The 14,007-nt window shown below is 37.1% G+C and overlaps 1 protein-coding gene across 1 annotated transcript in view; it reads left to right on the forward strand.

Moving 5' to 3' along the window:
* The window catches only part of KLHL14 (kelch like family member 14), a 98,905-nt gene extending 92,640 nt beyond the window's left edge, over positions 1-6,265 (forward strand). The window contains exons 8-9 of the mRNA XM_081078304.1: positions 938-1,095; positions 3,979-6,265. Coding sequence (XP_080934430.1) covers positions 938-1,095; positions 3,979-4,119 — 299 coding nt within the window. The 3' untranslated portion in view covers positions 4,120-6,265. The remainder of the gene's footprint in view (positions 1-937; positions 1,096-3,978) is intronic.
* The last annotated feature ends 7,742 nt before the right edge of the window (positions 6,266-14,007 follow it).

The raw sequence follows: 14,007 nt of genomic DNA on the forward strand, positions 1-14,007 counted from the left end.
GATATGCATTGTAATTGTCAGGTAGCAAATTTGGTTTGCTCAGTGACCAAGAAGCTCCCACTAAGGATTTTGAATTCCCTAAATTAAAGGCAGGGATCCCATAGAGTCTGGGAACATAAGCTGTTCTCTGTGACCTAGTGACTACTCTAGCCACTAAGAATAACTTTATCAGAAGTTGGAGGAGAAGCCCTTCCATGAACATTAACCTCCCTACTCAAAACCTTGATCCTTAGTAGATATAGAAACTGTTTATATAATCATAGCTGTTTATAAACATAGTTGGCTGTCAAAAAGGTAAAAGATTCTGAACAACATATTTTTAACTAATTAAAACATTTTGAGAGAGTTAAATATTTGTTTGAGAAAAGCAATATAGCTTAATCTGTGAAAGTGTAAACTATGAAGCCTGTTCACTTGGCTCAGCCTATCTACTTACTGGCCATGTGACTTACTCAAGTCATTAACTGTCGCTGTTCCTCAGTTTCCTTATCTATAAAATTAATAAAATGGTATACCTATCTCATAGGATGATTGAGGGGATTAAATGAGTTCATTTATATAAAGCATTTAGTAGAAAACAACCAGCTTATTGAAAGTACTCCATAAAATGCTTGCTTAAACTATGATTATTTTAAACCTTTTAAATAAGGTTTTAATAAACCATTTTTAATAAGGTCTACCACTGTCTAATCAACCAATGATTGATTAGACATCTAGTTAGGTATTCTTGCTTAGAATTAATTTGAAACACTTGAGTAAGATTTTTTGTTTGTTTTAGGTCTTCCTGACGTATCTCCTAATTTCACCAGAAAATGTGTCTTCTAATACATAGTGATCTACTTCTTGCCTCTAGACCTTTTTTTAAAGGAAGTTCTAGCCTTAAATTGAGACCCTGAGAGTTTACTCTTTTGTGATTCCATTTTGATATGTCACTTAGGTTTCTCCCACCTTGATGTAATGCTCGTGGAATGCTATGACCCAAAAGGTGACCAGTGGAATATTCTCCAAACTCCCATTTTGGAGGGGCGAAGTGGTCCTGGCTGTGCAGTGCTTGATGACAGCATTTACCTTGTGGGAGGCTACAGCTGGAGTATGGTACGTGCCCACATTGAACTTCTCCTGCTCCTTTCTGCTTGTGCTTTTTGTTTCCCTCAAAATGTGTTATCACCCACATATGTACCTTTTAAGGGCACCACGCTTATATGCAAGCAGTAAATTACTTTAAGTAATAAAATAGAATCAGTATGGTTGCTATAGAACTGACTTCCTCTCTGAGCAACTGTATCATAAAATGGGGTAGGTTTCTGTTTCTTTTCCATCCCTATGCTTATGTGATTCTGGCTTTCCAACTAAAACTCAGACATGTAGTGATTTTACAAATGTTCTGTTGAAATCGAAAAGGAGAGGGAGAGGCTGGATGGCTCAGTTGGTTAGAGCACAAGCTCTTAACAAGATTACCGGTTCAACCATTCCCTCATGGGATGGTGGGCTGCGCCCCCTGCAACGAAAGATTAAAAACAGTGACTGAACTTGGAGCTGAGCTGCGCCATCCACAACTAGATTGAAGGAAAACAGCTTGGAGCTGATGGGTCCTGGAGAAACACACTTTTCCCCAATAAAAAGAAAAAATTAATAAAGGAAAAGAAAAAAAGAAATCAAACAGGAAAGTCTGAGAAGTTTCTGACCAGTAAGACATGAAAAATAGGAATTAATTGTACAATACCCACCATTTTATTTAGGATTTGTAATTTGCAATTGTGTTTCATTTCCCCTCCTTTTTTTCATTAAAATTTCCAAACATACACCAAAATTGAGAGTGCAGTGGGCCCTCATTTATACATCATCCAACTTCAACATCCATCAACATTTGCCATACTTACTTCATTTATCCTTCCTTTAAAATTTTTTTACTAAAGTAATTTGAAGCAAATTCTAGACATCATAGTATTTTGCTCTAAATCTGTCAGTATTTATCTTTAAAAAAATCATTCATGTAGGTAAACACATTATCATCATCAGAACCAACAAAATTAACGATAATTCCTTTATATGCATATTTAAATTTTTCTTATTCACTTGAAAAAAATGTATTTTTCAAATTGACATGTTCAAAACAGGATCCAACAAGTCTGACTTGTACTAGTTATCTTTTTTTTTTTAACTAGTTATCTTTTTGACATCTCCTACAAATGGGAAAATTACCCCTCCCCCACTTCTTGTTCCATACCCTTGATTTGTTGAAAAAGTAAGGTCAGTTACCATATAGAATATCCAACACTCTGAAATTAGCTAATTACTTCCTTGTGGTGTCACTTAAAATAAATAACAAAAGAAATTTTAAAAAAGGGAAGAGCTGAACTTAATTCTGGTCTTATCTCTAACTTCCAGTCTGTAGGAAATACGGAGACAGGACTATTTTAAGTGACACCACAAGGAAGTAATTAGCTAATTTCAGAGTGTTGGATATTCTATATGGTAACTGACCTTACTTTTTCAACAAATCAAGGGTATGGAACAAGAAGTGGGGGAGGGGTAATTTTCCCATTTGTAGGAGATGTCAAAAAGATAACTAGTTAAAAAAAAAAAGATAACTAGTACAAGTCAGACTTGTTGGATCCTGTTTTGAACATGTCAATTTGAAAAATACATTTTTTTCAAGTGAATAAGAAAAATTTAAATATGCATATAAAGGAATTATCGTTAATTTTGTGTGTGGTGTCACTTAAAATAGTTTTTTTTTAAATTTCTTTTGTTATTTATTTATTTTTGGCAAGAACACTTGAGGCGGTGGCTCTCTACTTCAAACTGCATCACATCAGGAGACACGTCAGGTCTAGTGGTCTACATACTCACCTTTTAAATGACGACTTACTATATTTTAACTACTCATATGTGTTGGTTTATAAGGTTAATTTTGGGTTTTAATATCAGTTTTATTGCTTTTTCATCAAACAAGGTAGTTATATAAAGTTTGGGGGGAGCTTTAAAAAGTTCTTAGTTATGTGGAGGCAAATATATAGAGAGGGTGCCAAAAAATATATACACATTGTAAGAAAAGAAAGGAAAGGAAAACTACATTAAAATCGTAATACTCAATATGCACCAATAACAAAAGATGAATACCAGTTCTGCAATGACAAGAGGTGCTCAAAGTGGTTACCATCAGCATGATTTTAATACAGTTTCTTCCTTTCTTAAAATGTCTATACATTTTTTGGCACCCGCAGTATATATAGCTAGATATTTGTACATGTGCTTTTACATTGGTGCAAATTGCTGGCTACAAGAGTATATATGTTTGGAACCAGACTATAGGAGTACACTTTCGAAAATGTTAGATTGGTTGGAAATTTTCTTTGGTTTTTTTCCTATGATAAAAACAAAGCTGCTTTTGTTTGGGAATGGAAATGTTATACAAGCACTAGCCCCAGAGGTTGACAAAAGAAAAAGATTAAAGACATTTTTATTTCTCATGTGGCCTCTTGAGAAAAAAAAATAAATCAATGTGTGAAGAAGTTGGCAAGCCTTCATTTCCAGTTTATTTTAAACTGGCTTTGCACCCCAGCTCCAATTCTCTACAGTAATAAAATAAAAATGGAAAAGTTGAGGCAACAATCTAAAATCTAATTTACTTCAATTATTTGAATACTTAAGGTGAGGTGTTGTTGTTTTTTAACTTAAACCAGGTGGATAATTTCTTTTTTGGTCGATTGTTTTAAGGAATTTGTTGATCATCTAGGATGATCTAAGTACTTGACTTCCATGTCACACACACACACAAAAAACGGATTTTGAAATCTTGTCCATCTCAAATTTTCCTTTGGAATAAAACAGTTTAAAATGCACTGCTTTCATGTGGAGTTTTTAAGCAAGAGCAGAGAACTGGTATTTTCTTTCCACTGTAAATGTAATAAATAAGGTTGTCATTGCACTTCTCCGAACATTCTTTCTTAAGTGCGCCCTGCTTTGCCATTACAGGGGGCCTACAAGTCGTCTACAATATGCTATTGTCCAGAAAAAGGCACCTGGACAGAACTGGAAGGAGATGTAGCAGAACCACTGGCAGGCCCAGCCTGTGCAACAGTTATCCTGCCTGCTTGTGTACCTTACAACAAATAACACCAGGAAACCCTGGGATGAACAGTAATCACATTCTAGGAAACAAGGACAGGTGACATCACTATTATTCTAGGAACAATGTATTCAAATGGTACAACTGCCGAAACTCACCCTTGGTTGCCAATGATTTCCAAGTAACTACACAAGAAAAAAGACCTGTTCTTGAACAGATACTATGTCTGTAACTTGGATCACACCAAACTTCCTGTGGTGACAGGAAGTCACCACATTTCAAACTGGTTTTAACCATTTCAAACTGGTTTTAACCATTTCAAACTGGTTTTAACTTGTCCCAGCTTTACAAAAACTCCTCATGTGGATCTTAACTTGCAAAAGGAGAAAGATAAAATACAGAAGAGTGCCCCCAGAGAGACCGAAGATCAGTATTGTGCATTGTCGTCTACCTGCATGTGATCTATGTTGAAGTTTTGGGGATATTGTGTTCATTAATATTCAAAATTGGACCCACTAAAATACTTAACCTGCATTACAGAAATTGCCACTTGATTCTATATTCCTAATCTGTGGCTACTTCACAGACTCCATAGGCAACACAGTTAGAGAAAACCATGTAATATTAAAGAGAAACATTTTTATTTCTATATAGCTTTATTTCATATACCTTCTGCCCCTTACACCATCTTATGGGTTCAGAGAAGAGAAAGATGTTGGCTCTTGCAGCAATTGCTTTCTGCCCTGTAGGCTCTAGGTTAAGCAGAGTTATCGTTTCTGTGTCCTTAATTTTACTGAAAGATTAACAACAAAATACACTTTGTCACTATTCAGTTCACGGAGGCTTTCTCATTTTTTGCAGTATATAAAGAAGTAGAGAACACACCTGTTATTTGTTTCAAATGTTAGGACTGACAGACAGTCATAAAATATTGAAGAGATTCTATTGGACAACACCTCTGACCCAAACTTACACAATGAAAACTGGGAGACTACGTTCAGGAATTTAGGGACAAAAAGAAAGGATAATTTAAGTACAGTCCCAGCTGTCTCCATGTTCCTACAACATACAACTTAAAAGAGCCACAGGAGCAAATTATACCTCCTAACAAATATTTCCCTCTCTTCCTCACCTTGGCTCTAGAATTGGCTCTAGATTTGGCTCTAGAAAAACACATGCCTTACCCTGACTATTCCCCCAACTCATCATATGTGTTTGTAACCACTAGAGATGCCTGGGTTCAGTTAAATAAGCAATTCCAAGTTGTCTTTAGGAGCCTAAGAAATTTAGAAGCAGAATGTCAGGAGAGTATGATATCCTCTCGGTGTGGCCAGTCAAAAGAATAAAACTGGCATAAATTTGATTTTCAAGCTCTTCAGAGCTGGATAAACATCCATTAGGAGTAAATAAAAGCCTAAAATATTATTTCAATCACCCAGAGATGTTGAATCTCTCAACAAATGTGTCATTCAAAACAACACCATGGGGAAGCCACAGATTAAAAATGCCTCGCGATAAGCTTTCACTGCAGAGAATGTCGAGATGGAATCCAATGCCGTTTCTACAGTACAGTGCAATCTTTGTTGTTTTTGTATTTATTTGTATGTTCAGATCCAAAGGATCCGTTGTAAAAATATATATAAATATATATCCAGTGCAATCAACTTTCATTTCTTTTTCCTTGAAAACATATGAATATATAGAAAGAAAGAAAAGATACAGTGCTTTGTGGGAAAATCCCAGCTGACATCACGAAGAGAACAAGGTCTGCTTCAGAATGTTTTATCACCAACTGTCACCATTTCATCTGAACATCACAGTTTATACAAGGATATTTGCTTTCCTTAGACTTGTTCTTCATTTATTTTTTATTTCTAACCAAAATAAATAAAAGCATTTATGAGAACTATAAGCAAAGCTTTCTGTATTTCAGAAAGACACAAACTATTAGAAAGTGAAAAGTGAATAAATAAGTCACAGATGATGTACATTTTGTACAGTATTAGAATGTGTAAATGAAGCTTGCTTGGAAGGGGAAAACTTTAAATAAAAACTTTATGTACTAATTCATCTGTCTCTCATATTCCTGCTTATAAAGCATTTGTATAAATCTCTACATTGAATTGTTTGAAGGTTTGTAATACTATGTAAATGCTTAAATATATTTATTCTGCAGATGTGCTTTACAAGTTTACTTAGTTTCCTGGCAATTTATAAATGTATACAGTATGGACAATGCTAAAATTTATGGAATGCTTCAGGGAAAATGTTGTGAGTTAAAAATCATGAGTTGAATTTGATTGTTCCACTCTTAAGAGTGTTGCAATAAGGCATAAATATTCAAGATCTAATAATACCATATTTACAGAAATTATTAGAAGCACCATATGTATTAAACAATACTTGCACACTTTCTACAGACTAAGTGGACCACACATTTAATTAGATAAATTCTTTAAATACATACTATTTCATTTCATTTTCTTTTTAAAAATCTGTACAAGAAGTTGTACAGGGCAAGTTAAGAGGTTGTGGGAGACAATAGGGGAAACTGAGGCATGTAGCTGAGGTAGCAGTTGGTCAACCTTCCAAGTAAAGAGCTATGAGGTGGTAGAAGCTACTTCCTGAAGCTTGCAAGCTAGTAAGAATTTACTTTAATGCTTCCCAGACATATCTACCATTGTTGAGGATTAAACTCACAATTAGAGGCTCGTTTGATCCTCCCTAGTATTCCATGAAAGCAAAAGTAATGGGGTTCCGTCTTCCACTGGCTGTTCACCTCCCCATGCTAGCATAGCATACCAGAAAAAGGCTCCTCTCTATGGCAGCTTCCATTACCATCTTCTCCAGAGCCAGTGCACGGCTTCTTCCAAATACCCTGAATCCCCAAAAGCTCTAGTGCTGACCTGATATCATGAGCAGTTAAGTGCATATACTTGTCTTTTTCCTAATCCCATCCCAAGGAACCACCTATCTTAACTCCATAACTAGACTGTCTAACTCTGGGAGAGTGAACATTGGGACCAGAGTTTTTAATTAATTAAATTGTATTTGCAGACTTAAAGTTAGAACCTGCATGTGTTCTCCCCTATTGAGGCCAAAATTATATTTTCCCAGCTGCTTGACCCTTACATCACTTAACAAATTGTCATCATTATCCACAGCGTAAGTATCAAGTATTTATTGAGCATATCCCAAAAGGTACCACAAAAATGCCAGAGTTCTCATTAAACTAGTTTACCTAGGTCAAAATATTTTTTAAATGAATGAGCAAATGGGCCAAAATGGGATTGGTAAAACATTCCAAAGCTAATTAATATACATTGGTGTTATCTTAATAGGTGGACTGAGTTCCCAGAGATACATAGGATAGAAGGAAGATCAAGCCTGACTTCCTAGAAGCGCCTGACCTAGAGGGTGTTGAAACTTTGATAGAAAATAAAATGGCAGTGAGAAGCAGAAAGGCCAATATAAAAAGGAAGTATCCAAGTAGTGTGTTTGCTTTGTGTAGCTGTCGCTGTATTGCACTGATAGTGCAATAGGTATAGACCAAGTATTGGATGGGGTTCCTTCATGGTGGTATCCTACACTTGTTGACTCTACAGGCTTGGTGCAATAACTAAAGGTTCAATTCGAGAAATGCACATGAAATACGTGCTTCAAGAATACAACACAGTGGTATAGGAATAAGGAAAAAAAATCTACAAATTGAAGCTTAAGAGGCTTATTCTATTCTACTCCTTTTTTTAATTTTTATTAAAAATATAAATATATTAGTTTCAGGGATACAGCATAGTTATGCAACATTTATAAACCTAATGAAGTGACTGCCATGATAAGCCCAGCAACCATCAGACACGGTACCATGCTATCATAGTGTTATTGACTATATTCCCCATGCTGTACATTACATCCCCGTGACTTATTTGTTTTATGCCTGGATATTTGGACCTATTATTCCCCATCCCCTTTCCCTACCGTTTTTCAATTTATCAATTACAGGTGACATTCAGTATTATTTTATATTAATTTCAGGTGTCCAGCATATGGTTAGACAATTATATAGTTTAAGAAGTGATCCCCCTGACTAATCTAGTACCCACCCAACACTATACATAGTTATTACCATACTATTGACTATATTCCCTGTGCTTTACTTTATATCCTAATGACTATTTTGTAACTACCAGTTTGTGCTTTTTAATCCCTTCACCTTTTTCACCCTACTTCTACCCACCCACCCCCTACCCCCCACCTATCACTCCAACAAATCTAGTACCCATCTGGCACCATATATATTTATTACAATATTATTGACTATATCCCTACATCCCCATAACTAATTTGTAACAACCAATTTTTACTTTTTAATCCCTTCCCCTTCTTTCACTCACACCTCCAACCCTCCTCCCATCTGGCAACCATCCAACTGTTTTCTGTATGAGTTTTTTCTATTCTTTCTGTTAATTTTGTTCTTACATTCCACATATAAGAAAAATCATTGCGTCTGTCTTTCTCCGTCTGACATACTTTACTCAGCACAAACACCCTCCAAGTCCATCCATGCCACCACAGATGGCAAGACCCATTTCCTTCCCTGGCCAACCAATGTTCCATTATTCCTCGTATATATGTACCACTGCCTCTTTATCCACTCTTCCATCAATGGACACCCAAGCTACCTCCACATCTTGGCCATTGTAAACAATGCCACAATGAACATATGTATGCACACGTCCCTTCAAAGTAGCATTTGGGTTTCTTCATATAAATATCCTGAAGTGGGGTTACTTGGTCATCCATTGTCTCTTCTTATAGACTTTGTTTTAAAGTCTATTCTCTGTAGTATAAGTAGTGAAACCCCAACTTTTTTGTGTGTTTTTTTCATTTACATTTTAATAAAATATCTTTTTCCATCCCTTTACTTTCTGTCTGTCTGTGTCTTTCAAGCTTAAGTGAGTCTCTTCTAGGCAGCATATAAGGGTTTTATTTTCTTATCCATTCAGCCTTTCAATGCCTTTGATTGGAGCATTTAATCTATTTACATTGAAAGTAATTATTGATAGAAATGTAGCTATTGCCCTTTTATTATTCATAATTTTGATTTTTTTTTCCCATCTTACAGTCCTTCTAACATTCCTTATAATACCGGTTTCGTGTTGATGAAATCCTTTAGCTTTTTCTTGTCTGGAAAGGTCTTTATCTGTCCTTATATTTTAAATAATAGCCTTGCTGGATAGAGTAATCTTGGTTGTAGGTCCTTGCTTTTCATTACATTGAGTATCTTCTGCTAATCCCTTCTGGCCTGCAAAGTTTCTGCTGAGAAATCAGCTGACAGTCTTATGGGAGCTGCTTTATAGGTTACTAATTGCCTTTCTCTTTCTGCTTTTAGAACTCTGTTTTTCTCTTTAACCTTTGCCATTTTAATTATAATGTGTCTAGGTGCTATTTGGGTTCATTCTGTTTGGGACTCTGCACTTCCTGGACTTGTGTGTCTATTTCCTTCACCAGGTTAGGAAAGTTTTCAGTCATTATTTCTTTAAATAGGTTCTCAATCTCTTTCTTTCTCTCTTCTTCTGGTACCCCCATGATGCAAATGTTATTACACTTGATATTGTCGCAGAGGCCTCTTAAACTATCCTCATTTTTTTGGATTCTTTTTGCTGTTCCAATTGGGTGTTTTCTGCTATCTTGTTTTCCAAATCGTTGATTCAATCCTCTGCTTTATCCAGTCTGCTGGTGATTCCTTCTGGTGCATTCTACATTTAAATTATTGTATTCTTCACTTCTGACTGGTTTTTGTTTTTTTGTTTGTTTGTTTTATGGTTTCTATGTCTTTTTTATATGCTTACTGTCTCTTTGTTGAAATTTCCACTAAGTCCTTGAGCATCTATATAAACACTGTTTTCTACTCTGGTTCTGGTAGGTTGCTTGCCTCCATTTTGTTTGGTTCTTTATCTGGATTTTCCTCCTGGTCTTTCATTTGGGATGTATTTCTTTGTTCCCTCATTTTGGCTGCCTCTCTGTGTTTGTTTCTATTTATTAGATAGATCTACTATGTCTTCTAGTCTTAGCCAGGTAGACTTATATAGTAGGTGTCCTATGGGCGCAGTGGTACAGTCTCCCTAGTCACATGAGCCGGGTACTCCAGGAATGTACTTTGTGTGTGTTGTGTGTGCCCTCCTGTTACAGTTGAGCCTTGATTGCTATTGGCACATCAGTAGATGAGATTGACCCTCAGGCTGACTGGATGTGTGGTTTGTCTACATCCACAGTTGAATGGGTTGCTGTGTGGGAGGTTTACCCCAATGGGCTCTGTTGAGACCACCATTTGTATGTGCCACTTGTGGGGCTAATTGGGCGGTGCTCTGATGTGGTCTGAAGCAAACCTCCAAGTATGTTGGTTCGGGAGCCTCCAGTGGAGGCCCAGGTCAGCCACTGCCAGTGACTGGCTAGGGACTACCTGGTAGGAGCTACAAAATGATCCACAGTTGTTCCCTGCCTGTGCTAAACCTGGAGGCACGTAGGAGAGACCATACTCTGAACAGAGGATAACTGCCACCAATACCAGGCCTGGGATAACTCTGAAAAAAGCCAGGACACCTGGACATTCACTGTCACCTGCCAGCTCCCTTAAGGTTCAGCCATTGAAAAGCCTCATGTGGTATTTGAGTGAGGCAGGGTCTCAGGGAGTCACTAGAGTAAGAAGAGTTGTGGTTACCAGGTTAATGTAAATTCTGGTTGGTGCCAATGCTGAGCCTGGAGCAACTCAGAAAAAGACTCAGAGCACACTGCAGCCAGTTGCTGCCTGCGTTGAGTCCGTGGACTCTGCTAGTTTTCCAAGAATGAGTACAATGCAGGAGGGGCTGGCTGCTCACTGAGAAAGTGCCTCCAGTGGTGCAGGAGTTCAGTGAGGCGAGGTCCCAGCTGAGTCAGCAGGGCAACACAGCAGAGCTCACCAGGCCAATCAGAGTTGGATTTGGCCTGTGGGGGCAGGCTCAACACAGGAAAGTTGGTGCCCGCCTGCGAGCTGCATGGGACCAGGATTTCACATAGAGACAGCTGACTGTCCTCCAGTCCTCCCACTGAAGTCACACACGTCAGTCTACTCCCCGTATGTCTCTGAGGCCCCGTGAGTCACCATCCCTCTGCTTAAGCCCAAGGTAAGTTCCTGTGAGTGAGTTTGTGCATGGGCTGTTTAAGAGGATGTCTGGGTTTCGTACAGCCTTCCATCCTACCTGAACAGTTGGAATCCACACTGTTTTTACAGCCAGATGTTGTGGGGGCCCCTTTTTCTGGCACCAGTACTCTAGGCTGGGGAGCCTGGTATGGGGGCCAGGTGAACCTGCGTGGCCGATATATCCCACCTGGTTTTCAACTGCCACAGGGAGGATTGAGGCCTGTTCTATGTCTCTGCCCCTCCTATCATCTCGACATGGCTTTTTCTTTATATTTTTAGTCATAGGTCTTCTGTTCAGCTAGACTTCAGATGGTTCTCCAGGTTAATTGTTCTATAATTTAGTTGTAATTTTAATGTGTTCACAAAAGGACGCAAGCACAGTGTTTATATACTCTGTGTGTTTATGTACTCTGTTTATATACTCTTGGATCTCTCCTATTCTATTCTATTCTATTCTAGTTATTGCCTCAAATATATTCAGAACTCAGTAAATATCCGTTCTTCACATTGGCAGGAGTTGTGTATATCCTTAGTATTTTTAGTTCACTAATGATGCTACAAGCAAGATGGTTAGAGTGAGTTGACATGTAGGACTCTCTACTGCACTTCAAGTAAAATGATTCTTGATTATAATCCCTTCTTCTGTGTTTTAGTTGTTTAGTTGACTCCTTCTCTGTGACCTTCCAAATCCTCTATGTACAATAAAATGACCTATGGGGATAGGCAGGGGGGAAGGTAAACTTTTGGCTGCAGGATGAGGTCATCTTACATTTAGAGAGAAAGTATGCTCCCGGCTTCCAATCAAGTTGCTCAAATGGACATTTGGAACTTGTTGAACTAGTTAGGAAAAAGGAATAAAAGTGACAAGATTTAGTTATTAATTCAAAGTTATTATTTCAACAATATTATAATGTAACACTTTCACTAACAATGATTATTATGAGTCAGGGCTCTGCCGGGCATTCTATATATTTTCTCATCTACTCCTCTGAACAGTTCTATAAGGTAAATATTATTCACATATTAAAGGTAAGGACACTTACACTCAGAAAGGGTAAGCTATTTGATAAGGTTAAATAGCCGATAGGTAACAGAGATAGGAATCACACCAAGACTTTAAGATGATCCTCAAATCACCATACTCTCCTATCGACAAAGAAATTAAATCAATCGCTTGAAGCCATATAGGAATTCCTGGTGGATTGGTTGCTTTTCAATATGTGAATAGAATGTTCTTGGGAAAAAAGTAAGCAATTAATGATAATGCATTATAGCAAATGCTACATTGTTGGAGAGAATGAACTACTGGGACGCACAGGAGTCGGCAGAAGGGGAAGGGACTGACTCTATGAGCTTAGGAGGTCATTTAGTTTCTCGAATTGCAGTTTGTTATCTGTATTTGGAGTGATAATCACTCATTCAAAACATTACTGTGAAAATCATATGTAAAGAATGTGAAAATATTTGCACCTCGTAAACTCTGAAGTAAAATACACATATCAGCTATTAGATTGCGATGACTAAGCACAACTTTTAGCCTGGCATGTGAGCTACTTTAAAATCTGACCTCAGCATCACTTTTAAGTCACGTTTTTCCTTACTACTGTGTTCATTGAGCAACAGGAATCCTTGCTTTTCCACAACCACAGCTATCCTTTTCCATCTTTGTCTTGTTGGTGGTGCATTTTGTCCAAGAATGCCATTTCGTGCTCAATCCTATTAAAATTCTGTCCTTCAAGATTCCATTCAAACTCCACTGCCTTTATTAAGGCCTCATGATCACAACAGTCTTATGTGATATTTTTCATCTGATTTCCAATGGCTCTCTTACTTGACCTATTCCATACTATTTGTAAGATTTTATATCTCACCTTCTTACTAGATTCAGGGTTCTTTGAAAGTAGAGTTAATATGCAATATATCTTGAAAGAACCATAAAACATGAAATATTCGTTGACTAGAGGTACAATATTTAATGTATAATATGATCAAATTATGGACATTTGGGGAAATACACAGGTTAAAAAGAAAATTACAAAAAAGAAAAGAATTATGACTTTATGACTGCACCATACAACACAATAACTTTTATCTTTGGGGTACGAACTCTAACCAGTCTTTTTCATTGGCACTTTTTGCATTCTGTACAACTGAATTTATATCTTGACATTTTAAATTTTTAGTATTTCACAAGCATGTTTCTATATAACTAGGTGGTCTTTACAGTAAGTTTTAATAATTTCATAGTACGCTGAATGAACATTCAAACATTGACAAATTTTGATTTATGTATTTGTGTCACATACAGTCTTCAACCAGCATTCTTATGTGTTCTTTATGATTACCTCCTACCAATTTCACTCCACGGTTCATATTCTACCCAGTTACTAATATTGTTACACCATTACAAGCACTTTGAAATACATAAAACTTCTAGCTCTCCAGAAATATTGCTTATTCAGTTCATCTTTGGTCATTTTTCTCATTTAACAGTTCTGATGAGAAATGCTGCAACTCCTCCAACCTCCAGGCTCTTCCAGAATAGTTGTGGTAAATTGTACTTTCCTTGTGAATGGACTTGGACCACCAAGATTCCACTTCAGGCCAGATGGCATTCATATAGTTTGGCAGGAAGTTCTTTACTTGTGTTACAAGTTTGTCTTAAAAGCAATTCAGACAATTAAAACCAGCTGGGATGAAATGCTATATTAAATTTATTCATTTCTTTTCCAACATGATTGGCCAATATTAATTC

This window comes from Rhinolophus hipposideros (assembly GCF_964194185.1).
Source record: "Rhinolophus hipposideros genome assembly, chromosome: 17".
Taxonomy (NCBI): domain Eukaryota; kingdom Metazoa; phylum Chordata; class Mammalia; order Chiroptera; family Rhinolophidae; genus Rhinolophus; species Rhinolophus hipposideros.